Raw genomic sequence first — 25029 nt, 5'->3', positions numbered from 1 at the left:
CCCAGGCACATTTCATTTTTGACCTTTCTATCCCTTTAAACAGTGGTTATAACCAAAGTAAAATAGTAAGCACTTCTTTCAAAGCCTGTCATTATTTTAAAAAGTTGTGGAAACATATTTCCATTTTCGCAGAGGATTTCACTGGGTGTTATTATGTAACAAGCTGTATATTCTACCATAGCTAAACAGCATAAAAAGACATTCTAAACCGTTGAGAACAATCAGACGTTAAATGTTAACTTTATATTTATATATAAAATCTCTGTGCTCCAATTGTGGGAATCATGCAATACCTAAACGTAACTGTACCTCACGTTAAGTAGCACGTCATTTTGTCCCGCCTGCTTCGCCGGAATATACCATTTTATACAGAAGGATACTAGGTTGGACTACGCACTTATGTCTGTCTTCTAGTCAAAGACGATATCTCAAAACATGTTTTATGTTACAGTATAACATTTATGTTTAAGATAATAGCCATTAGTGGCTTAGATACATACATATTGCACCCCCTCCCTGTGGTACATCCCAGCAGTCTGAGCAGCGTTCCACCCCTCGTTTCACTTGTCATTTGATGTTGTTATTTTTCTGTCGTGGGGGTCCGGCGGTGCATAGTGCGGACGCTCGGCTGGAGAGGGAGTAAATATTAGTTATAAACTAGAAAGTTTGGAGGGCTTTTTGGCTTCCAGGTTCCCTCCTCCCTGCCCCCATGGCTCTGTGCGGGGATGTGGGAGCCTCGTCCCTCCCCAGCGAGCTGATAGTCCACATCTTCTCTTTCCTCCCAGCGCCAGACAGGCTGCGGGCCTCAGCGGCCTGTTCTCACTGGCGGGAGTGTTTGTTTTATCCGGCGCTATGGCCAGAGCTTCGCCTCAGTTTGCGAGTGTCCCTCGCGGAACGGCCCCGCCTGGAATTCCTCATGAAGAAATGCGGCTGGTTTGTCAGGGAGCTTCGCATTGAATTCGCGGCGGAGAACTATATGGCTGGGTCTTCCTCCTATATGTCTCCGTCCTCCTGTTCTTCCTCAGCTGCGGAATCTGTCACGTCCCCGAACTCGTCGTCATCCTGCTGCTGCGCCACATCCTCGGATACTTCTGCAGAGGTCGTTGGGCCTGAGGGGTTTATTGGCAATGAGACTGATGCGCAGCACTCGTCCCGCTGGCTTGACGTGCTGCGTACTTACTTAGAGTTGGTCCTGTGTGTGCTGAGCAGCATAAGGAACAACAGGTAAGAACCGTAAGATCATACAGAATGAGTACCTGGGGGGTGTGTCATGTTCTGTAATGAATACCCGTGGTCATTTTTTTTCTGTGGCAGACAGTAAAGCATTATCCATAATCATTTGTGTCGGGTAATTGTGCTTTGGGGTTGTATTTGCTTTTAGACATATGTGGCATGCACATTAGTGACTGTCTGGGGTGTGATTTAACATCTTTAATATAAGGGAGGAGGTTGCGTACTCCAGAGTGAGGAGTACCAGAAAAGGGGGTGTGTTGTATCGTCAGAAATACTAACAGAAGAGGTGTTTAGTAGGCTCCAGTGTACTCTGCTCCATAAAGCATTTAAGATCCATTTGTCTTTAGTAGTGAGTAGGTGGAGTAAGTCATTATAGTTATAAGGGATGTTGCATTTAGATCTCATAAATACTAGCGGTAGATATTATTCAGTGATGTCGTCAGTAACAAGAGGAGTATAACGAGTATGCTCTAGTCACTTCAGTTGTAGGGAGCAACGTGGTATCATTAGTACTGTGTTGGGGGGGTTATATTCTGGCAATTTCAGTACCAGTTTGTGGGGCAAGCAATACACAGGTATCATCAGTACAGGTCGTAGGGAGCAGTCTGGTAGCACTACTATTTCAGGGGTAATTTTCTGGCAATATCAGTACCAGTTTAGGGCCAATTCTCAGGTATTGTCAGCGCAAGTTGTGTTTATCATTATGGTGTCAATACTATTTTGGGAACTGTGCTATGGAATTATCAGTAACACTGAGGGGTACGCTCAGGGCTCATCATTACCAGTTGAGTGACTACATTCTCTGGTGTAAGTACAGTTTAGACTAGAGGATATACTATAACAAAGGGAGACCAAAGGGCATGTGCCATTGTGTTCTGTATTAGTTGGTGTGGTCTACCCTTGGACTTCATATTACCTATCGGGAAGTAAGATTTTGAGTTAACACTGAGAATGTCAGCTCTAGGTGGGGTGTACCCTCTGGTGTAATAAGTACAGTTCTGGTTGTGTTTGCTGCTTTTGACAGTATTAAAGAGCACACATTACAGCATCATCGGCACCTTTTTTTATTGTTACTGTGGGGTCGGGCTGTTTGGTAGCTATTCTCTTTGGACAGTGAATTCAAAATTCCAATTGATGAAAATATTTCTCATTCATGACAGGGATTTTTTTTAATACGTTCTATCTCTTTAGGTCTCTGAGTTTGCTCTTGCTGTTATGCCATATATGAGATGGTAATATGCCTCTGCACCAATTCTTGTAGGAGTTCCTTCCTGCATAGTCAGTCAGTTAGTTGTGAGCTACAGCATCACCGGTACCATGGAATAGTGTGCTCTTATAAAACCTCATTTGTTGTGGCCGCTGTAGCATAATCATTAGGGCAGTTATTCTTCTCATTATCACTACTGGGGTGGTGCATTTTACCAGATTTGACTTGGTTGTACTCACTGTCTTGAGTCTTCAGATACAAGGAGAACATGTGCGCAGAGCTGCATCCTTAGTTTCGGTGGCATAGGTATGCTTTTTGATTTGAACATTGGTACCTATAGGTTATGGTGATATTGGATAGCTACATCTCCTTCTTCCAGGGTGGACTTGATTTAAATCATATTGATTTAAATCACTTGTAAGTAAGGCCTATTTTTAAATCATGGTTTTTATTTTTAGACAAAAAACTTTTCAGATTATTTTTCTCGTTTATATCAGATCATTATGATTTGGTGGTATATCATTAAATATGCATAGAGAGATCATTTAAATAAATTTAATTATTGAGAGGTGAGCTATCTCCAGTTTAATAGGTTAATCATTCATATTTAGCAACTTTTAAGAGAAATAACTATTACCTTAATAATTCATAGGTTTATTTAACTAAACTTTTTATTTAATTTTAATGCTTGCCCCTCCCTCTTTACACTTAGGTCCATGTGCAGATCTATTCTACTCCAAACAATATTCTATTCTATTCTTGAAACTTAAAGGGACATGAAACCCAAAAAAATTATTTCATGATTCAGATAGAATACAATTTTAAACAACTTTCTAATTTACTTCTATTATCTAATCTGTTTTATTCTCTTAGTATCATTTGTTGAAGGAGCAGCCGTGCACTACTGGTTTCTAACTGAACACATGGGTGAGCCAATGACAATCAGTTTATATATGCAGCCACTAATCAACAGCTAAGACCTAGGTTCTCTGCTGCACATGAACTTTCCTAGATAAACATTTCAGCAAATTAAATAGAAGTAAATTGGAAAGTTGTTTGAAATTGTATTCTCTATCTGAATCATGAAAGAAACTTTTTGGGTTTCATGTCCCTTTAAGTTGTACCTGTGTACATATATTTTCTGGGGAGCAACGGCATTAAAGGAACAGTAAAGTCAAAATTCAACTTTGCGCTACTGTGAGCTAGCTGCATCTCACTGTCTTACCCAAGGTGTTCAGCTAGGCCCCAGTAGAGCATTGCTCTCATTTAACAAACAATACTAAGAGAATGAAGCATTTTAATACAATAAGTGAATTTAAAAATTGTATCCTGTATCTGAAACTTTTCTTTCATGATTATGTCCCTTTTAAAGTCTATTTCTCAAATTTGCATGTTTATTTTATAACATTTTTCACTGTTTGAACTTTTTTTTTTCCTCCTCTGTTTGTACAAATAAAGCTGTGTGTAATCCCTTTTAGATTATCCTATGTTTTGCATAGCCTTGTTTGGACAGTCTTTTATTGCCTTTTTTAACCCCTTAACGACCGAGGATTTACAAGGTACGTCCTACAAAAAATGGTCGTTAACGACCAAGGACGTACCTTGTACGTCCTCAGGTAATTAATCTGAACACTGGAAGTGATAAAGATCGCTTCCAGCTGCTCTAACAGTATTGCAGCGATGTCGAGGGATCCTGGAATACTGTTCCCGAATGCCGGGCCCTGGATTGATCACTCCTCACGAGTGATCACTTCCGGTTTCGCTCCACGTGGAGTCCGGCAGTCTAGCAGAGCATTGGAAGCGATCGGACAGGCTTCCAATGCTTTGCTTGTGTGCTGAGTGCCTCGGTGGGTCAAGGCATTCAGTAAGTAGTAAATAATAAAAAAAAAATATATAAATATAAATGCCCCATGAGGCTTCAAAGATGGATGGATCATGGGGCTTCTGGGGGTGTCCCTAGCCTGCCTCATTATAGGGGCAGGCTAGAGTCATCCAATCTGAGTTTGCTCCTATAATTTAATTTTTAATAATAAAATATCCAATTTTTCTGATCAATTTCAATATTTGTAAATATTTCAAGGTTCTTTTCAGAGCCATTAACCCCTAACTTGCCAGTGATCACTATAAATCACTGAGAGTAGCACAGCAGCACTTTTTTGCTCTCTGTGCATTTTTTAGGGTTTCTTTTTTTTTTTTGTGAGTCCCAAAGCCATTTAGCTAGTTTTAATTAATTTTGGTAAAAATTGAGACCCAAAGTTTTTTTTTCCAGAACCATTAACCCTTAGCTTGCCAGTGATCACTATAAATCACTGGCATTAGCACAGCTGCACTTTTTTGCTGTGTCTGCATTTTTTTAAAGGTTCATTTTTCAGTACATTTTTTGAGACCCAAAGGCTCTTTTCAGAACCATTTAGTTAATTTAAATTTTGTCGGGTTTTTTTTTTTTAGTATTTTTTTTTCTGTGACAGATAAAAATGTCAAAAAATATATAGTGCTGAGTGCCTATGCCATCCTTGCGTCAGTCAGACCCCTCTGTCTGACTCAGACCGCAATTTTGACCCTGCCATATGCTCAGATACATCATTAGATACAGTCTCAACTGATAGTGGATGTATCTGTGGCTTATAGCCCCCCTGCCAGGAGACGTGTTGCTCCAGCTGGCATTGCTGTTGAGGAGTTCAGAAATCCCGCCCTTTATTGCAAATCCTGACATCAATATGGATGTCGCAGGATTTAGCCCCCAACAGTTTATGGAGGTGTTTCTGGACGATGATGTATTGGGGAACATTGTCACCCAAACTATATGCCCATCAGTTCCGTGCTGCAAAGCCTGACTCATATTTGACAAAGCAGCAATGGGCCCCCATCGATGTGCCAGAATTAATAAAAAATTCTGCACATTTACTATGCTAAAGGGCATCATAAAGAAACCCTCCCTTTCGCTCCTACTAGAGCAGTAGCCCCATCTGTTCTACCCCCATTTTCTCCCAGTGTATGTCGAGGAAGAGGTATGACATGATTCTACATTTCATGCACTTCAGCGACAACAGCCTGTGCCCCCCTAGGGAGCATCCCCAATTTGACAGGCTGTATAAAATCCCCCTCCCCTGATTACCCACTTTGCTGCCAGGTTTGCAGAGGCTTATACACCTGGAAGGAATATATGTGTGGATTAATCCCTGATGAAGTTTAAGGGAAGGCTGGGATTCAAGCAGTATATTCCTTCCAAGCATTACAGGTATGGGGTAAAGGTGTATAAGCTCTGTGAGAGCGAGACTGGGTATACTCGTGTCTTCCGGGTGTATGAGGGAAAGGATATCCGCCTTGACCCTCCAGGTTGCCCAGAACATATGGGAACCAGCGGCAAGATTGTCTGGGACCTGATATTATCCCTGATGATCAAAGGATACCACTTGTATTTTGATAATTTCTATACAAGTGTCCTTTTGTTCAAGCTACTGCATATTGGTTTGATACAGTAGCTTGCGTAACATTTAGAAAGAACCGCACAGGATTTCCAGGTCAACTTGCACGCACCCGGCTAGGAAGGGGGAGACCTCTGCTCTGCGCCAAGAGGAGCTGTTGGCAGTTAAGTACAGAGACAAGAAGGATAATATACCTTCTTACCACCATCCACACAAAGAGGACTGTGGGGGTCTCTGTACATGGCAGAGCTGAGAGCACAATAAAGCCAGTGGGCATCAAGGTTTATAACCGGCATATGGGTGGGGTTGATCTGGCAGATCAGCTGCTGCAGCCCTTCCTAATCATGCGGAAGACAAGTGCCTGGTAAAGGGTTGCAATTTACTTAATGCAGATTGCAACCCACAACACAGCAAACCCCGGAATGAAACAAATTTTTTTTTTTTTTTTTTTTTTTTTTTTTTTACAGTTTCAGCTCCAGATCATTTCGGGGATTTTGTACCAAGATGCACCTGCTCCCCTAGCGGTGATGGGAGAGAGCAGAGTTGGGGCTACTAATTTTATTTTTAAAATCCCCCCCCCCCTACTGCGGCAAAGCAGAAACCTCAAAATAAAATGCAGAGTCTGTACCAAGAGGGGGCAGAGAAAAGACACCATATGTTATTGCCCTGGACAGCCTGGACTCTGCATTGGGGATTGCTTAAAGCGGTATCATACAATGGTCCAATTTTTATTTTATAAATTTGCCATTCAGTTTTTTGTTTTTTTGGTTATGTTCACCGTTAGCGTTTTTTGTACTTTTACTGTGCCGGATTTTTACATTTCACTACTATTTTTTATAAGTTCTAAAATTGGTGCTGTATTTTACCAAAACCCCTGTCAAACCTATGCATGGGGGGGGCATTTGTGTACTCAGGGGGGCTTGCAGAAAACAACCTGGAGTGTTTTTTTTGCAATAACTTACAACAGGCTCTCCTAAATCATAGTCAAAAAGCAATGTGTGTGTAAAAATGAAAATTGAAAAATTACCACCATACACTTTTTCTCCAATTTTTTTGGCTAAAACCGTTGCATCAAGGGCATTAATGCATGCCATATACAATACCTTGGGGTGTCAACATTTAAAATATATACACTTTCATGGCAATAAATAAAACTGGGGTATGCGACAAGCCTATCAGAAGAAATACTTTTAACTCAAATTACAAGTCATAAAATTGTAACGGAATCTTCCCAAAATCCTGGCAAACTTATACATGGGGGGCATAGGTGTACTCAGGAGGTCTTGCAGAAAACAAACTGGAGTGTTTTCTTGCAATAAGTTAAAACAGGCTCTCCTAAATCACAGCCAAAAAGCAGTGTGTGTAAAAATAAAAAAATACCACCACACACTACTTTCTCCAATTTTTTTTGCTAAAACAGTTGCATTAAAGGCATCAAAACACTCCATACACAATACCTTGGGGTGTCATCTTCTGAAATATATGCACGTTCATGGCGAGCAAATAAATTGGGGTATGTAAAAAGTCCCCCCCAAAAGAAAGGCAAAGAAGATCTGTTAAATTTGAAAAAAATCACAAACACATGTCGGAAGTTTGGCATTGCAAACCCCAAACAACCCAACAAACCTATGCATAGGTGGTATCACTGTACTAAGGAGATCTTGCTGAACAATTATTGGGGTTTTCTTTGCAGTAACACATAACAGGAACTGAGAATCCATGCCTAAAGTACAATGTGTGTGGGGAAAAAAACACACAAAAATGACTACCCAAAAGTTTGACAAAGACTGGTGGTTGAATTACTGCATGGGAAGTGTTAAAATGCCAGCATTTCAAATACCCTAGGTTGTCTACTTTTCAAAAATATATGGTTTGATAGGGGTAAATTACATTGTCCGGCTTCAAAAATGTCCCAAATAGGACATTGGTGCATGATGACCTGATGTGAAAATTCCAAGTTGGAAAACTGAAATGCACCCCCAAAAAATAAGGTCTTTTAGCCCCCCGAGAACCCGACACACCTATAAATGGGTTGTATCACTGTACTCAGGAGATGTTGTTGAACACATATTGGGGTGTTCTTTGGCAGTAACCCTTAATGTTCTCAGTACATGTATTCTTAAATTGCTATTTGTGTCAAAAAACACCACTTTTTTTTTTTTCAAACTTTGGCATATATTGGTGGTAAAATGGTTGAATGAAGAGAGTCAAAATACCCCAAGTTTAATACCTTAGGTGTCTTCTTTTAAAAAAAAAAATATATATATATATATATATACATGTGAAGGGATATTCAGGGATTCCTGGTAGATATCAGTGTTACAATGTAACTCGCTAATTTTGAAGAAAAAAAAATGGTTTGGAAATAGCAAAGTGCTTCTTTTACTTATTGCCCTATAACTTGCAAAGAACATGTAAACATTGGGTATTTCTAAACTCGGGACAAAAATTTAGAAACTATTTAGCATGATTTTTTTTTTTACAAATACCGCAGAAATGTAAAAACAGCCCTGGTCCCTAACAGTAAGAACATTTAAAAATGGTCCGGTCACTAAGGGGTTAAATCTGACCCTAATTCTTCAGCAGGGGAAATCGATAAACGACCACTTAAGGTTAAACATGGCGGCACCTATTACATTATAGAAACTATGGGAAATTTAGAAAACCAACAATTTTCATAGTTAAAGGGCCATAATAGTCAAATCCATTGGAGCATGTAATTTTCCGCCACTTATCCAATCAGCAGTGCTAGTCGCATGACTCAGATGTGCAACTATCAACGCTGATTGGATCAGTGGCAGATTTTGCTTAGGACCAGCAGTGCACTGCGGGTCAACAACGGGACTTCTATGTGTTTAACCCATTTTCAGGGAGGTGGGAAGTGTCAGTTGGGAGTATAATACATGCATTACAATACTATTTACCCTTACAAGCTAACTAATTAACCCTTTCACTGCCAGAGATTTCAGAAATGTAGTGCGCAGCTGCAATTAGATTCCAGAGAAGTTTTTACAGCCATTTGTGTTATGACTGCACAAGCAGTATGCAAATAATTTCAGTGAGAACCCCAAAGTTTGTGAAAAAGTTTAAAAAAAATTAAAATATGATTACATTTGGCGGCAAAATGATTTAATTTTGAAATGTCTCCCTTTACTACATACAGACGTTTGTGATATTTTCTAGTCAGCATGCTTTTTTTTTTTTTTTCTTTTTTTTTTTTTTTTTCTCCTTTCCGCATTAGTGATTAAGCATACGTGTAACATGTCCTTTTTTAAACTTGATTAAAAAGATAATTTAATAAGAAACAAAATTGTTTACGCAGTACTTAAAGGGATACTGAACCCAATTTTTTTCTTTCTTTCATGATTCAGATAGAGCATGCACTTTTAAACAACTTTCTAATTTACTCCTATCAATTTTTCTTCGTTCTCTTGGTATTTTTATTTTAAAAAAGCAGGAATGCAAGCTTAAAGGGACAGTAAACCTTAAAAATAATGTTATATAATTCTAATAGTGCAGAATTATATAACATTATTTTTAAGGTTTACTGACCCTTTAAGAGCCGACCCATCTTTGGTTCAGCACCATTGTTTATTGGTGGCTAAAAGTACCCACAAATCAGCCAGGGTCTGAACCAAAAATTGGCCGACTAGTAAGCTTACATTCCTGCTTTTTCAAATAAAGATACCAAGAGAACGAATAAAAATTGATAACAGGAGTAAATTAGAAAGTTGCTTAAAATTGCATGCTGTATCTGAATCATTAAAGAAAAAAATATGGGTTTGGTGTGCCTTTAAGCACATTTTTTATTTAGTTTAGTCATAAGTCTTAATCTTTTTATTGAATATTCATTGTTTTGTGTGTGTGTTTTTTGTTTTTTTTCTCTCTCTTCGTATAGGAACCTCCAAAAGCTAAGTCTCTTTGGTGACATTAGCATTTTACAACAAAATGGCACCATAACTAATGCATACCTAAATAAAGTGGACCCAGGTGGCAAAAAGATCACACAGTAAGTAATACGTTTTTTGTTTTAAGGGTCATTTCAAGTCAAAATTAAAGTTTCACAATTCCATTATTAAAACGTTCCCATTCTTTTTATATGCAAGCTTTCTGAGGCTCCAGCCCCTACCGAGCATGTGCAAATACACACAATATATACATATATGCATTTTGTGATTTGCTCAGTACTGTCGCATTGTACAGGGAGAGGGAAAATTAACTTTGAAATTTGCCAGAAAACTTTCAACTGCTCATTTTTAATTCAAAGTAATTGTTATTGCATTGTCTTTGTAATTTGTATTGGTCAATTATACTGTATTTAGTGGTCCATCCTATGTGTTTTAAAAGGATTTTGCAAGAAGCAGCAAAGATAAGTGTGTATACCTTTTACTGTTTGATATTTGTTAGAAAATGAAGATTTAAATTACGTTTATCATTCTGTGAAACATTAGATTTGTTTAATTTTAAGAGATTCTAGTCCCATTCTATTCTGAAGCTATATTGCCCCAACGTAATGTGCTGTCTTCAAAGATAAAATTCAGAGTAAAAATAAACGAATACTTAGACAGCAAATAGCATCCCAACTCTACACATGTGGGTGATTCGAACAACCGAACTGTTTCCTTTGGAAGAACATGGCTATGTCAGGAAAAACAAAATGCAACAATTCAATTCAGTACAGTTTTACTGGGATCAATTTGTTGTAGACCTGCAACACCACCACATGTTGCTTCCCCCTCTGCTGTTAGGGCCTGAGTGTGTTCTTATGCTTTTAGATCCTACACCCGATTTAACATTGATCCATAACTAGGTTACATCAGGGTGTTTGGCCCCACTCTTTTTCTTTCTTCTCTTTGCTCCACTCCTTTTTCTTTCCTATTCCTTTTTTCATTTTCTTCTTCCTTCTTGCAATTTATCAATTTTCACTGCTTTTTTGCTTTTTTTTTTTTTTTTTTTTTTTTTTTTTTTTTTTGTCTTTAGAATTTTCCATTGAGCCCCGATATGATTTACCTGCTCTTAGCTGTGATGCTCTTAGCAGCCTAAACTACTTTTTTCATGGTAGATTTTTGTTGTTGTTTTTGGGATAGTATAATGAAGGCATCACCCTGTTTGTCTTCTTTAATGCAGCATATTCCTCCCAGCTGCAACGTTGGAAGCTTATTTATTTTCACTCTTCTTTAGAGACTTCTCATAGATGGACTCTTAGATAAGATCCTTTGTGCATCATCACACCCTACTCTAATATATATACTATATCTATATGTAACCTTATTTTGTGCCGTTGTATTCAACACCACTGTATCAGGTTTTGGTTTTATTTTTTTAGATAGCCTGCATACTACACATTTTCGGAATATTATGTTACGGTCAAATAGTCACAGCACAATGGGGAATAAAATGTCTCTTGGTTTCACAGTAAACTGACCATGACCAAAATTATTTATTTTGTACATTTTATACAATCTATCTAAATATTAACATATACTTGTAAAATTTGAAGGACAATACTGTAGCAATTTCCTTTAAACAAAATCAGTGTGTTACACTTAACTGAACAATAAAAATGCAAAGTAAAAAAATAGTAAGTGTGCACTGTGCCAGTCTTTTTATAGCACATCCTTTTGTGAAAGTGTATAATGAACCAGAATAAATATGAATGTCTTGAGTGCAGCACTCAATTATCCCGCTTGCCAGGACGCAAGTGGTAGCTAGAAAAAGGGCCCTGATGCGGGGGGAAAGGTGCGAGACTCATGGCCACAAATCTCCCAGTTTAGCCCTGCACTTCGGGAGTTGCAGGTTGTTTCAGATGCGTGTATGCTAAAATTCTCCCTTGCCTGTTGGTGAAATGCAGTGGGGTCTGGGTGTTCTATGCTGAACTCAGCGCTAAGTGTGAGAGCTCTGTTAGTTTGAGCTGCTGGTCTTAAGACCCTCCCCTCTCGCTGTCTCTTGCTGTACTTGTTGGGAAACTGAGCCCTCACTAATTAGACAATGTGACAGGCAGTCCATTATCTTCTGCCCTTTCAACCTTTATAGATGTAGAACACAATTTTGAAAGATCAGATAGGTGTTCTTTTTCTCTCAATAATATGTTCTTGTTCTCTCACCTTGAGCCAGTGCCTTTTTTTATTTATTTTTTGAGGAAGTTGTAACTTTGCTAAAGGTGTTCTCATAGGCAGGGAAATGGTAGAAATCAGTCCACCTGTCTTAAGAACTAAACATTTTTTCTTCCATTTCTTCTTTTTAACTCTTGCAACTGTGGAACCCTTTTTGGATTTGTGTATGTAGTTTATAGATCAATAGATAAAAAAAAAAAAAAAAAAGCCAAAAAATCAGGCTTTTGGATTAAAGGGATAGGAAACACAAAACTGTCTCCATATATTGCCCAAGACACATGCGCAAGCCTTATCTTTTATCTGTTTTTCAACCAAAGATACCAAGAGTACAAAGACAATTTGATAATTAATAGTAAATTAGAGAGAGGTTTACTATTGTATGCTCATGAAAGAAAAATTCGGGGTTTCATATCCCTTTAAAAAGTCTTGATGGCTTTAACCAGCATTTGAATACAACTATGAATACAATTGCTGGTCAAATCATCATGCATTTAAAAAATATCTGCACTGTGTATTATTATTATTATTATTTATTACTTTTTAACTGTTTAGTATGGCATAAACTGAAAGATGAAGAAACTTGACATTTTCTGGCATCTTTATATTAACCCTTTGAGTGCTAACGACGGCTCTGAGCCTTCACAAATTTTCCCAGTGAGGTGCTGACGACGATTCAGAGCCGTCGCTAGCACTCACTCACCTTGAGGGCAATCCCATCGACTCCCATCCCGGCGAGAGAAAGAGAGTCACTTATCTAATAGTGACAGGCATCGCCAGAGTTCCACATTTTGCGCTGTGATGTCACACGCAATGACTTGATGACGTCACCGCACAACTTTATTGAAAAATGACAATGGACAGTATAGGGAAATGGGGGCATGCGGCTTAGAAGCCTGTATCTCAGGCATCTAAGCAGCTACAGACTCCCAAGACCCACCGTTGGAAAGGTAATCGCCTAACCTTTCCAACGGGGATCGGAAGAAAAAAAAAGGTAAAAAAAATATATATTTAAAAAAACAAAAACCTCAAAACCCCCTCCAGCTTAGCACCCAGTCGGGAAATTGCTTAGCACTCAAAGGGTTAAAAGAAAACTAACACGCTCTCTTGCGCGCTGATAATAGTATTAAATTAAAATGTTGCTTAAAAATGCATGCTCTTTCTAAATCATGAAATAAAAAAAATTGAGTTTCATATACCTTTTTAAGACACAATACCTTTTTATAATAAATAGTAAATCTAACAGTTATACACTTATTATAAACACACAAGTGAGAGAGAACTTAAACTAGTTCAAAGTGGACACTCAACGTAATTACTGTGAAATATATAAAAAAAAAAAACACAAAGCAATAAGGTTAAACCAAGTAACAGTATCTAGGACATGGGTGCATGATGACCAGATGTGAGAATTCTAAGTGGGGGAAACTGGAATGCGCACCCTCCAAATAAGGTATTTTAGCCTCCAGAGAACCCGACACACACACATACATGGGTGGTATCGTATTCAGATGTTGCGGGTTGAACACATATTTGGGTATTCTTTGACAGTACCCCTTAAAGTTCTCAGTACATGTATTCTTAAATTGCTATGTGTGACAAAAATCACTTCTTTTTTTTTTTCTCTTCAAACTTTGGTATAGATTGGTGGAAAAATGGCTGCATGAAAAGAGTAGAAATACCCTAGGTTGTCTTCTTTTAAAAAATATATATATGTGAAGGGTTATTCAGGGATTCCTGACAGATATCAGTGTTACAATTTTGAAAAGGGAACCAATGGCACTACTTGTGGTGTGTAAAGACTGTTAGTAACTCTGATCTATAACTTACTTCTATAACTTGCTTCAATATATAGAAGAATGAATCATTGAGAGTATTGGAGCTGTGTATTAAATTTCAATTAGAAAAAACCTTCCTACAACAGAATACACCTATAGCACTCAAGAATCATATGACATTGTGTCTGAGAAATATTACGTGTATAAAAAGGTAATACTGATCACGAGTCTCAGAAGAAGAAAATGGATGAAAGACCATTGATTAAAATATAACTTTTAATAGTTGTAGTAACCTTAAAAAAATTTAAGGGAAAAAAACTTAACTACACACTTATAACTTATTCTATTAGAGTCTGAGTCCACATCAATTGTCATTGCAGTCCCAAGTAATGTGGACTCAGACTACAGTATCTCACAAAAGTGAGTACACCCCCTTTTTGTAAATTATTTTATTTTATCTTCATGTGACAACACTGAAGAAATTACACTTGGCTACAATGTAAAGTAGTGAGTGTATATCCTGTATAACAGTGTAAATTTGCTGTCCCCTCAAAATGAATCAGCACACAGCCATTTATGTCTATACTGTTGGCAACAAAAGTGAGTACACTCCTAAGTGGAAATGTCCAAATTGGGCCCAAAATGTCAATATTTTGTGTGGCCACCATTATTTTCCAGCACTGCTTTAACCCTCTTGGGCATGGAGTTCACCAGAGCTTCACAGGTTGCCACTGGAGTCCTCTTCCACTCCTCCATGATGACATCACAGAGCTGGTGGATGTTAGAGACCTTGCGCTCCCCCACATTCCATTTGAGGATGCCCCACAGATACTCAATAGGAGACATGCTTGGCCAGTCCATCACCTTTACCCTCTGCTTCTTTAGCAAGGCAGTGGTTGTCTTGGAGGTGTGTTTGGGGTCGTTATCATTTTGGAATACTGCCCTGCGGCCCAGTCTCTGAAGGGAGGGGATCATGCTCTGCTTTCAGTATGTCACAGTACGTGTTGGCATTTATTGTTCCCTCAATGAACTGTAGCTCTCCAGTGCCGGCAGCACTCATGCAGGCCCAGACCATGACACTCCCACCAGCATGCTTAACTGTAGGTAAGACACACTTGTCTTTATAATCCTCACCTGGTTGCCGCCACACACGCTTGACACCATCTGAACCAAATAAGTTTATGTTGGTCTCATCGGACTACAGGAGATGGTTCCAGTAATCCATGTCCTTAGTCTGCTTGTCTTCAGCAAACTTTTTGCGGGCATTCTTGTGCATCATCTTTACAAGAGGCTTCCTTCTGGGGCGACAGCCTTGGAGACCAATTTGATGCAGTGTGACCCCCCCCTACCACCACCCCTTCAACCTCTGCAATGCTGACAGCACTCATATGTCTTATTTCCCAAAGACAACCTCTGGATATGACGCTGAGCATGGCACTCAACTTCTTTGGTCGACCATGGCAAGGCCTGTTCTTAGTGGAACCTTTTCTGTGAAACTACTGTATGGTCTTGCCCACCATGCTGCAGCTCAGTTTCAGGGTCTTGGCAATCTTCTTATAGCCTAGGCCATCTTTATGTAGAGCAACTATACTTTTTTTCAGATCCTCCGGAGTTCTTTGCCATGAGGTGCCATGTTGAACTTCCAGTGACCAGTATGAGAGAGTGTGAGATTGATAACACCAAATTTAACCCACCTGCTGCCCATTCACACCTGAAACCTTGTAACACTAACGAGTTACATGACTCTCTCTCTCTCTCTCTTTCTCTCTCGCTCTCTTGCTCTCGCTCTCTTGCTCCTCTCCTCTTTCCCCCCCTCCTCTCCCCCCCCTCCTCTCTCTTCCCCCCCCCCCCCCTCCTCCTCTCTCTTCCCTCCCCCCCTCCTCTCTCTTCCCTCTCCCCCTCCTCTCTCTTCCCTCCCCCCCCTCCTCTCTCTTCCCTCCCCCCCCTCCTCTCTCTTCCCTCCCCCCTCCTCTCTCTTCCCTCCCCCCCCCCTCCTCTCTCTTCCCTCCCCCCCCCCTCCTCTCTCTTCCCTCCCCCCCTCCTCTCTCTTCCCTCCCCCCCTCCTCTCTCTTCCCTCCCCCCCTCCTCTCTCTTCCCTCCCCCCCCCCTCCTCTCTCTTCCCTCCCCCCCCTCCTCTCTCTTCCCTCCCCCCCCTCCTCTCTCTTCCCTCCCCCCCCTCCTCTCTCTTCCCTCCCCCCCCTCCTCTCTCTTCCCTCCCCCCCCCTCCTCTCTCTTCCCTCCCCCCCTCCTCTCTCTTCCCTCCCCCCCTCCTCTCTCTTCCCTCCCCCCCCTCCTCTCTCTTCCCTCCCCCCCTCCTCTCTCTTCCCTCCCCCCCCTCCTCTCTCTTCCCTCCCCCCCTCCTCTCTCTTCCCTCCCCCCCCCTCCTCTCTCTTCCCTCCCCCCCTCCTCTCTCTTCCCTCCCCCCCCCCCCCTCCTCTCTCTTCCCTCCCCCCCTCCTCTCTCTTCCCTCCCCCCCCCCCCTCCTCTCTCTTCCCTCCCCCCCCCCCCCTCCTCTCTCTTCCCTCCCCCCCCCCCTCCTCTCTCTTCCCTCCCCCCCCCCTCCTCTCTCTTCCCTCCCCCCCCCTCCTCTCTCTTCCCTCCCCCCCTCCTCTCTCTTCCCTCCCCCCCCCCCCCTCCTCTCTCTTCCCTCCCCCCCCCCCCCCTCTCTCTTCCCCCCCCCCCCCCCTCCTCTCTCTTCCCTCCCCCCCCCCCTCCTCTCTCTTCCCTCCCCCCCCCTCCTCTCTCTTCCCTCCCCCCCCCTCCTCTCTCTTCCCTCCCCCCCCTCCTCTCTCTTCCCTCCCCCCCCTCCTCTCTCTTCCCTCCCCCCCCTCCTCTCTCTTCCCTCCCCCCCCCTCCTCTCTCTTCCCTCCCCCCCCTCCTCTCTCTTCCCTCCCCCCCCTCCTCTCTCTCTCCCCTCCTCTCTCTTTTCCCCCCTCCTCTCTTTTCCCCCCTCCCCCTCCTCTTTCCCCCTCCCCCTCCTCTTTCCCCCTCCCCCTCCTCTTTCCCCCTCCCCCTCCTCTTTCCCCCTCCCCCTCCTCTTTCCCCCTCCCCTCCTCTTTCCCCCTCCCCCTCCTCTTTCCCCCTCCCCCTCCTCTTTCCCCCTCCCCCTCCTCTTTCCCCCTCCCCCTCCTCTTTCCCCCTCCCCCTCCTCTTTCCCCTCCCCCTCCTCTTTCCCCCTCCCCCTCCTCTTTCCCCCTCCCCCTCCTCTTTCCCCCTCCCCCTCCTCTCTCTTTCCCCCTCCCCCTCCTCTTTCCCCCTCCCCCTCCTCTTTCCCCCTCCCCCTCCTCTCTCTCTCCCCTCCTCTCTTTTCCCCCCTCCTCTCTTTTCCCCCCTCCTCTTTCCCCCTCCCCCTCCTCTTTCCCCCTCCCCCTCCTCTTTCCCCCTCCCCCTCCTCTTTCCCCACCTCTCTTATTCCCCCTCCTCTCTTATTCCCCCTCCTCTCTTATTCCCCCTCCTCTCTTATTCCCCCTCCTCTCTTATTCCCCCTCCTCTCTTTTTTCCCCCTCCTCTCTTTTTCCCCCTCCTCTCTTTTTTCCCCCTCCTCTCTTTTTTCCCCCTCCTCTCTTTTTTCCCCCTCCTCTCTTTTTTCCCCCTCCTCTCTTTTTTCCCCCTCCTCTCTTTTTTTCCCCCTCCTCTCTTTTTTTCCCCCTCCTCTCTTTTTTCCCCCTCCTCTCTTTTTTCCCCCTCCTCTCTTTTTTCCCCCTCCTCTCTTCCCCCCCCCCTCCTCTCTTCCCCCCCCCCTCCTCTCTTCCCCCCCCCCCTCCTCTCTTCCCCCCCCCCTCCTCTCTCTTCCCCCCCCCCTCCTCTCTCTCTTCCACCCCCCTCCTCTCTCTCTCTCTCTTCCCCCCCCCTCCTCTCTCTCTTCCACCCCCCTCCTCTCTCTCTTTCCCCCCCCCCCTCCTCTCTCTCTTTTCCCCCCCTCCTCTCTTTTCCCCCCTCCTCTCTTTTCCCCCCTCCTCTCTTTTCCCCCCTCCTCTCTTTTCCCCCCTCCTCTCTTTTCCCCCCTCCTCTCTTTTCCCCCCTCCTCTCTTTTCCCCCCTCCTCTCTTTTCCCCCCTCCTCTCTTTTCCCCCCTCCTCTCTTTTCCCCCCTCCTCTCTCTTCCCCCCCCGCCCCCTCCTCTCTCTTCCCCCCCCGCCCCCCTCCTCTCTCTTCCCCCCCCCCCGCCCCCTCCTCTCTCTTCCCCCCCCCCCCCCGCCCCCTCCTCTCTCTTCCCCCCCCCCCGCCCCCTCCTCTCTCTTCCCCCCCCCCCCCGCCCCCTCCTCTCTCTTCCCCCCCGCCCCCTCCTCTCTCTTCCCCCCCCCCGCCCCCTCCTCTCTCTTCCCCCGCCCCCTCCTCTCTCTCCTTCCCCCCCCCCCCCCCCAGTGACCAGTATGAGAGAGTGCAAGAGTGAACGCCAAATTTAACCCACCTGCTGCCCATTCACACCTGAAACCTTGTAACACTAACGAGTTACATGACACTTTCTCTTGCTCTCGCTCTCTTGCTCTCGCTCTTCTCTCCCCCCCCTCCACTCTTCCCCCCACCTCCTCCTCTCTCTTCCCCCACCTCCTCCTCCTCTCTCTTCCCCCACCTCCTCCTCCTCTCTCTTCCCCCACCTCCTCCTCCTCTCTCTTCCCCCACCTCCTCCTCCTCTCTTCCCCCACCTCCTCTCTCTTCCCCCACCTCCTCCTCCTCTCTCTTCCCCCACCTCCTCCTCCTCCTCCTCTCTTCCCCCACCTCCTCCTCCTCTCTCTTCCCCCCCCCACCTCCTCCTCCTCTCTCTTCCCCCCCCCACCTCCTCCTCCTCTCTCTTCCCCCCCCCACCTCCTCCTCCTCTCTCTTCCCCCCCCCCCCCTCCTCCTCCTCTCTCTTCCCCCACCTCCTCCTCCTCTCTCTTCCCCCACCTCCTCCTCCTCTCTCTTCTCCCACCTCCTCCTCTCTCCTTCCCTCTCCTCTCTTTCCCCCCTCCTCTCTTTCCCCCCCTCCTCTCTCTTTCCCCCCCTCCTCTCTCTTTTCCCCCCTCCTCTCTTTTCCCCCCTCCTCTCTTTTCCCCCCTCCTCTCTTTCCCCCCTCCTCTCTCTTCCCCCCCCGCCCCCTCCTCTCTCTTCCCCCCCCCCCCGCCCCCTCCTCTCTCTTCCCCCCCCCCCGCCCCCTCCTCTCTCTTCCCCCCCCCCCCGCCCCCTCCTCTCTCTTCCCCCCCCGCCCCCTCTCTCTCTCTTCCCCCCCCCCCCGCCCCCTCCTCTCTCTTCCCCCCCCCCCCCCGCCCCCTCCTCTCTCTTCCCCCCCCCCCCCGCCCCCCTCCTCTCTCTTCCCCCCCCCCCGCCCCCTCCTCTCTCTCCTTCCCCCCCCCCCCAGTGACCAGTATGAGAGAGTGCAAGAGTGAACGCCAAATTTAACCCACCTGCTGCCCATTCACACCTGAAACCTTGTAACACTAACGAGTTACATGACACTTTCTCTTGCTCTCGCTCTCTTGCTCTCGCTCTTTCTCTCCCCCCCTCCACTCTTTCCCCCACCTCCTCCTCTCTCTTCCCCCCCCCACCTCCTCCTCCTCTCTCTTCCCCCCCCCCACCTCCTCCTCCTCTCTCTTCCCCCCCCCCCACCTCCTCCTCCTCTCTCTTCCCCCCCCCCACCTCCTCCTCCTCTCTCTTCCCCCCCCCCACCTCCTCCTCCTCTCTCTTCCCCCACCTCCTCTCTCTTCTCCCACCTCCTCCTCCTCTCTCTTCTCCCACCTCCTCCTCTCTCCTTCCCTCTCCTCTCTTTCCCCCCTCCTCTCTTTCCCCCCTCCTCTCTTTCCCCCCTCCTCTCTCTTCCCCCCTCCTCTCTTCCCCCCCGCCCCTCCTCTCTCTTCCCCCCCCGCCCCTCCTCTCTCTTTCCCCCCCTCCTCTCTCTTTCCCCCCCCTCCTCTCTCTTTTTCCCCCGCCCCTCCTCTCTCTTCCCCCCCCTCCTCTCTCTTTCCCCCCCCCCCGCCCCCTCCTCTCTCTTTCCCCCCCCCCCGCCCCCTCCTCTCTTCCCCCGCCCCCTCCTCTCTTTCTCCCTCCCCCCCCGCCCCTCCTCTCTCTTCCCCCCGCCACCTCCTCTCACTTTCCCCCCTCTCACTTCCCTTCCCCCCGCCGCCCCCTCCTCTCTCTTGTCCCCGCCGCCCCCTCCTCTCTCTTGTCCCCTCCCCCTCCTCTCTTTCCCCCCCCCCCCTCCCCCTCCTCTCTTTCCCCCCCCCCTCCCCCTCCTCTCTTTCCCCCCCCCCCTCCCCCTCCTCTCTCTCTCTCTCTCTCTCTCTTCTCCCCCACTCAGACTGGACTGGGTACACATCCTAAGCCATCGTGATTCAGAGCATGCAATTTTAAGCAACTTAAGCAATTTACTCCTATTATCATTTTTTTTTCTTTGGTCTCTTGCTATCTTTATTTAAAAAAGAAGGCATCTAAGCTTTTTTTTGTTTTTGGTTCAGACCTGATGAATTTATCCACCAATCAGCAAGGACATCCCAGGTTGTTCACCAAAAATGGGCTGGCATCTTAACTTACATTCTTGCATTCCAAATAGAGATACCAAGAGAATGAAGAAAATTTGATAATAGGAGTAAATTCATGCTCTATCTGAATTAAAAAAGAAAAAAATGTGGGTTTAGTGTCCCTTTAACTCCACAGCTTTTTACTTTCAACACGTAATACTGGCACAAACTGACGTGTGCGAAAAGTTTACTATTAGCGCTGTTGGGCAAAGCACTAAATAGCACTCTACTCGTAATCTGGTCCTTAATTGTTTATAGACGTTCAATAATAAAAAATAGTTGCAGTACACATTGAAGTCATAACCAATATTATCACCATATATTTATTTTACCTATTTTTATAAATTCAATGAATATATGAATATTTTGTTTTAGTAGTTTTAAGTAAACTTTTAATAAAGTATTTTTAAAATTCAAGTATACACAACATTCTTCATATGCAAGTTATAATCAACTTTATTAGTTTTGAAAGTAAAGATTTACTGTCAAAATATACTATGCAATGCTTAGATGGTTCTCAATTTATAACGTAGCAGCTGTGGCTAAATTGGTTGTATGTTTACTTTATGCCTTGTGGTACACACAGATTTAGTGTCCTTCAGAGAGAGAGATTGAATTTGGCATGTTAACACCCCCTCATGGGTTCTTGTTTAGAATGGAAATATACCCAATCTATATTATTAATATGTATATTGTATTTTCACAGGATACAGCAGCTTTTTGAAGAGATACTGGGTAACAGCAGACAATTAAAATGGCTCTCTTGTGGATTTATGCTTGAGATAGTAACTCCAACCTCTTTGTCTTCATTATCCAATCCAATCGCCAACACTATAGAACATCTGAGTTTATTAGACAACCACACTCCAGCAAATACAACTCTCATAACTGCAATCGAGTTAGAGAGATTTGTTAGTCTACGTTCCCTTGCTCTGGACTTCTGTGATTTTACGGCAGTAATGGCAAGAGTGTTGGCCAATAACAACCATGTGCCTTTGCATAGACTCTCTCTTCTGGTTCACAACACTTCACTTAAGAACAAAACATTAGAGAATATGCCAGAAGATGATGATTGGAAAGCTCTTACCCATAACAGCGCTAATCTTCGAGTCTATATGATGGCTTTTGATGTAAAGAGTGATGACATGCTAAGAATCCTCAAACCTAGTATACCACTAGAGAGGATTCATTTTGACAGCTATATTACGTGTGTTTCTGGAGCAGTTGTTGACCTCATATCCAGGCAATATGACGCATTCCTTACACATTTCATATTAATGAATGATGTCAATGATATGTCTGGATTTCCCGATCTTAGTGATAACAGAAATGAGGATCCCCTGGTTCTCCTGGCCTGGAGGTGCATGAGGCTCTCTATTCTTGCTATACATGGTAAGAAAATAATTATTTTATTTTTTTTATTGTTATTTAATCAGGTAATTTCTAATACTTTTAAGTTAGGTAGAAACGTCCCCTATATACCTGTTCTTTGTATGCTACATTTAGTTCAGTGTAAATCAATACTAAATCATGGAAGATGCCTTTGTAAATTATGGCTTCATAGTGCGTATGCAAATGTGTCACTTTAGCTTTAACACAGAATGGACAAGTAACCTAGACAAAATACTACTTTCCTTCTTAATATGAGGAGAGTCCACGGCTTGATTCCATTTGTGGGAATACAGAACCTGGCCACCAGGAGGAGGATAAGACACCCCAGCTCATCCAGACTCATTAACAGCTCCTTAAGCAATCCGCGTTGACGAGTTTCGCTGCCTGCTTTCTTCACTCAAGTCCATGTCAGAAGCGCTGCTACAGTCTATCAAACTTGAAGGACCAGTGACATAGATTCCGGTAAGATAGTTTCCTTATTTTACACACGTTAATGATAGAAGACGGGGTCACAGTGGGACGCATTTATCTTTACGGAGTCAATGGTTAATATCTCCTGAGGGGGATTATTGAGCAGTGGGGTTTTTTAATCATATTTGTTATGCGATTTCGTGCTTATGTGTAAGAACGTTTGGGCTCTTAGGCTGATATGGAACGTACAGGTTATTTTCATTTTGAGAGCTGTGCAGTTTCTTTATTTTAAGCTGGCACGCTTTTTCCTTTGCAGAGGCAGGTCCTGCATGAGCACCATGCGACCGGGAATGGTCACGTTTTTTTTTTTTTTTTTACCGCTTCCGATTCCTGACTAGGTGTCTGCGAAGACTAGCATCTTCACTATCTATCTGGGTCATAGGAGTTATGGAGGATTATGATAATTTAGAGGGGGATCCCTCCGATACATAATTTGATACCTGTGTATATTGTGAGGAGGCCTGGGTAATCCAGCCCTCTCAATTATGTTCCGTATGCGGCAATATAGTGTTCTCATCAACCAATGTTGAGATGTTAGAGACCACTGAGCCATCCGCCTCTGAGGACTCTTTGTCCAGTGAGGTGTGTTCCCTAGATTCTGTTCCTACATATGCAGTTTTCCTGAGTTCTGATCCTCCTTCGCCTGTAAGGGGTTTGTTTTCACCAGAGGTTACTATGCAGTTCCGCATGGCCATCTCTACGACCTTAGCGAGGTTGCCTATTCCTGCTATGCGCAAGCAAAGGGTTAATCCGGGCTCTCCTGCCCAAGGACATTTGTGTAAAATAACAATGGTGTCCAATCATTCCTGTGGGGATGCAGTTCCCAATGAGGCTTCAGAGGAAGAACCTCCAGGGTCGGAGTCTGCTGACTTGGGTCCTCCGACTGCGGAGGGCTTATCATTTAGATTGGCACGCCTGTGTTTACTGCTGAGAGGTGTTTTGGCGATGTTAGAGATTTCCAGTACTGCTCAGTTGAATCTTATTCCTCAAAATCAGATTATCTTACAGGCAGGACCTGTTTTTGTTTACACACTCCTTTTCAGCTTATCACTTTTGTGCACTTGCCTTTTTTCTTTTTACTTTGCTAGTCCATTCCGGATAGTTTTTTTTTTTTTTTTTTAAAGCTCTGGATTGTTTTAGAAACTCTTCTTAGACGTTTCGTCACATGGAATATTTGAGACTGTCGACTTTGATGGTCGAGATAGTTGGAGACTTCCGGTGGAAGCTTATAGATTTCTGCTCAGGGCGATAGTCGTCGTCCCCCCCCCCCCCCCCCACCGATATTTTCGAGGAAGATTTTAATCTGCGGAGCTTGATTTATTTGATTATTCAGTTGTTCTAGCTTTGCTGGAACTTAAGAAGTTTCGTTTTAGCCCTGGAGTGTTCTGGAAGATATGTTGTATCATAGATGACAGGCAGGACCTGTTGTGGATATCAGTTAGGTCTGTTCCTTCTTTCTACTTAGGAGAAAGAGAGTTTTTTCTTTATAGATTCCGGTACAGTAGGCCCATCTATCCCAGTTAACAGGCTGGGCCTGTTTAGGCATTATCTGGGATGGGTGCTTGATACTGGATCATATGGATCTAGGAGTCCTAGAGGCCGGAACTAGGCTTCTTGTCTGGGCGATTGTCTTGTCAGAGAACACCTTTGGAGTCATTGTCCCAATATCTATCACACTGCGGGAATATTTTCTTCTGCTGTTGGTGCATGCCCTAATAGAGGGAGGGTCTTCCTGTCTAAACTGAGTTCCAAGATATTGAAGCTGAGCTTATTAGTACTTCTTTTCGCTTGAAAATGTAAGGTTCTCCCTTCCTTTGTTTGGAAGAAGGATGTCTTTCCTGTTTCATCCTTTTTGTGCAAAATAGGTTCTTAGGAACAGTATCTTACAGTGAACCTTGTCCTGATCCTTCTTGGGATCTGGAGTTTAGGGTGGCAGTACCTGCTTCCAGATTTTACTGTAGTTCCCGTGTCTCAGCCTTTCTGGGTTTCTTACCTTCGCCGGCTAATAGACTTTTAGGGATGTTTTTGTGTCTATTAGATCCTCAGAGTTGGATCTAGACCTGAGTTGCTGGTGTCGACACCAGGGTGACTCTAGATGCTGTTTTGTCTTAAGGACAGGAAGTTTTAACCCTGCCTAGCAAGCTGAAGGCTTTGCGTTGATTCCTGCTGTGGCAGCTTTCTTTTAATCCTGAGATCTTGCAAATTTACCATCGGGTTATGCCCTCCAGCCCCCTTCTGGTCTTTGTTGACTTTGACATGGTGTTGGTGATTCCGTCTTAACAGACGTACATGGAATATCAGTGGGGGAAATCAATTCCCAGTGTTCCGTTCAGATCTCCCTGTTCTCAGAATTTTTTTTCTAAGTTCTCCCGGGCAGTTTTGAACTTGTTGCTTCCTTGTCTGGGGGAGAGTGTGTCCTAGGGAGGTCTGTGGGTTGGGTGTTTGCTTTCATTTATTCCTTTGGTTCTTCAGCGAGCATTCTGCTTGGAGGATTTGGTCTTCTGGGTTCGTACTAGTTGGGACCTCTCAGTGGGGAGACCTTCTTTTGAAGTACAGTTCCACCTGCTAAACAGGGGGGTCTCTTGTTTGGTGGTGGTGAATACCCACGTTGATCATTACAGCGACCCTCTCTATGAACGTACTCTTCAGGTTCGAATGTCTCCTACGATCATTCCCTGCTCGAATGTTTGTGTCGGATGGGAGAACCGATCAGGTTTTCAAGGCGTCGGTGTTAGCTCCACCGCTTCTGTAGCAGAGGGTGGGTTCGAACACAGGTGGGGCGCCTTTTCATCATTATTATGCTAGACATCTAGCATTCCTTAGAGGTTTCTTTTCACTTTTTTCTCTTCGGCCATGTTGCTCTTTGTTCTGGAAGGTCGATCCTAGCAGGAGCAGACATCAGTGAGACGGTTTGCTCGGTTT

General features: G+C 44.3%; 1 protein-coding gene across 1 annotated transcript; it reads left to right on the top strand.

Moving 5' to 3' along the window:
• Positions 1–697: 697 nt before the first annotated feature.
• Positions 698–23366, top strand: FBXO33 (F-box protein 33). Its single transcript, XM_053697834.1, has 3 exons — positions 698–1224; positions 9764–9874; positions 20951–23366. The coding sequence occupies exons 1-3, from the start codon at positions 710–712 to the stop codon at positions 21831–21833; spliced, it is 1509 nt and encodes a 502-aa protein (XP_053553809.1). The 5' UTR covers positions 698–709; the 3' UTR covers positions 21834–23366.
• The last annotated feature ends 1663 nt before the right edge of the window (positions 23367–25029 follow it).

The sequence above is a fragment of the Bombina bombina genome, chromosome 1, assembly GCF_027579735.1.
Source record: "Bombina bombina isolate aBomBom1 chromosome 1, aBomBom1.pri, whole genome shotgun sequence".
NCBI lineage: Eukaryota > Metazoa > Chordata > Amphibia > Anura > Bombinatoridae > Bombina > Bombina bombina.
The sequence above is the reverse complement of the archived record's forward strand: the minus strand, read 5'-3'. Positions and strand labels throughout refer to the sequence as shown.

Excerpts from the sequence above, each read along its gene's own strand:
- FBXO33 (XM_053697834.1), top strand. The coding sequence starts at position 710 with ATGGCTCTGTGCGGGGATGTGGGAGCCTCGTCCCTCCCCAGCGAGCTG. Across the intron at positions 1,225-9,763 it reads AGCAGCATAAGGAACAACAG|GAACCTCCAAAAGCTAAGTC; the intron begins GTAAGAACCGTA and ends CTCTTCGTATAG. Across the intron at positions 9,875-20,950 it reads GGTGGCAAAAAGATCACACA|GATACAGCAGCTTTTTGAAG; the intron begins GTAAGTAATACG and ends GTATTTTCACAG.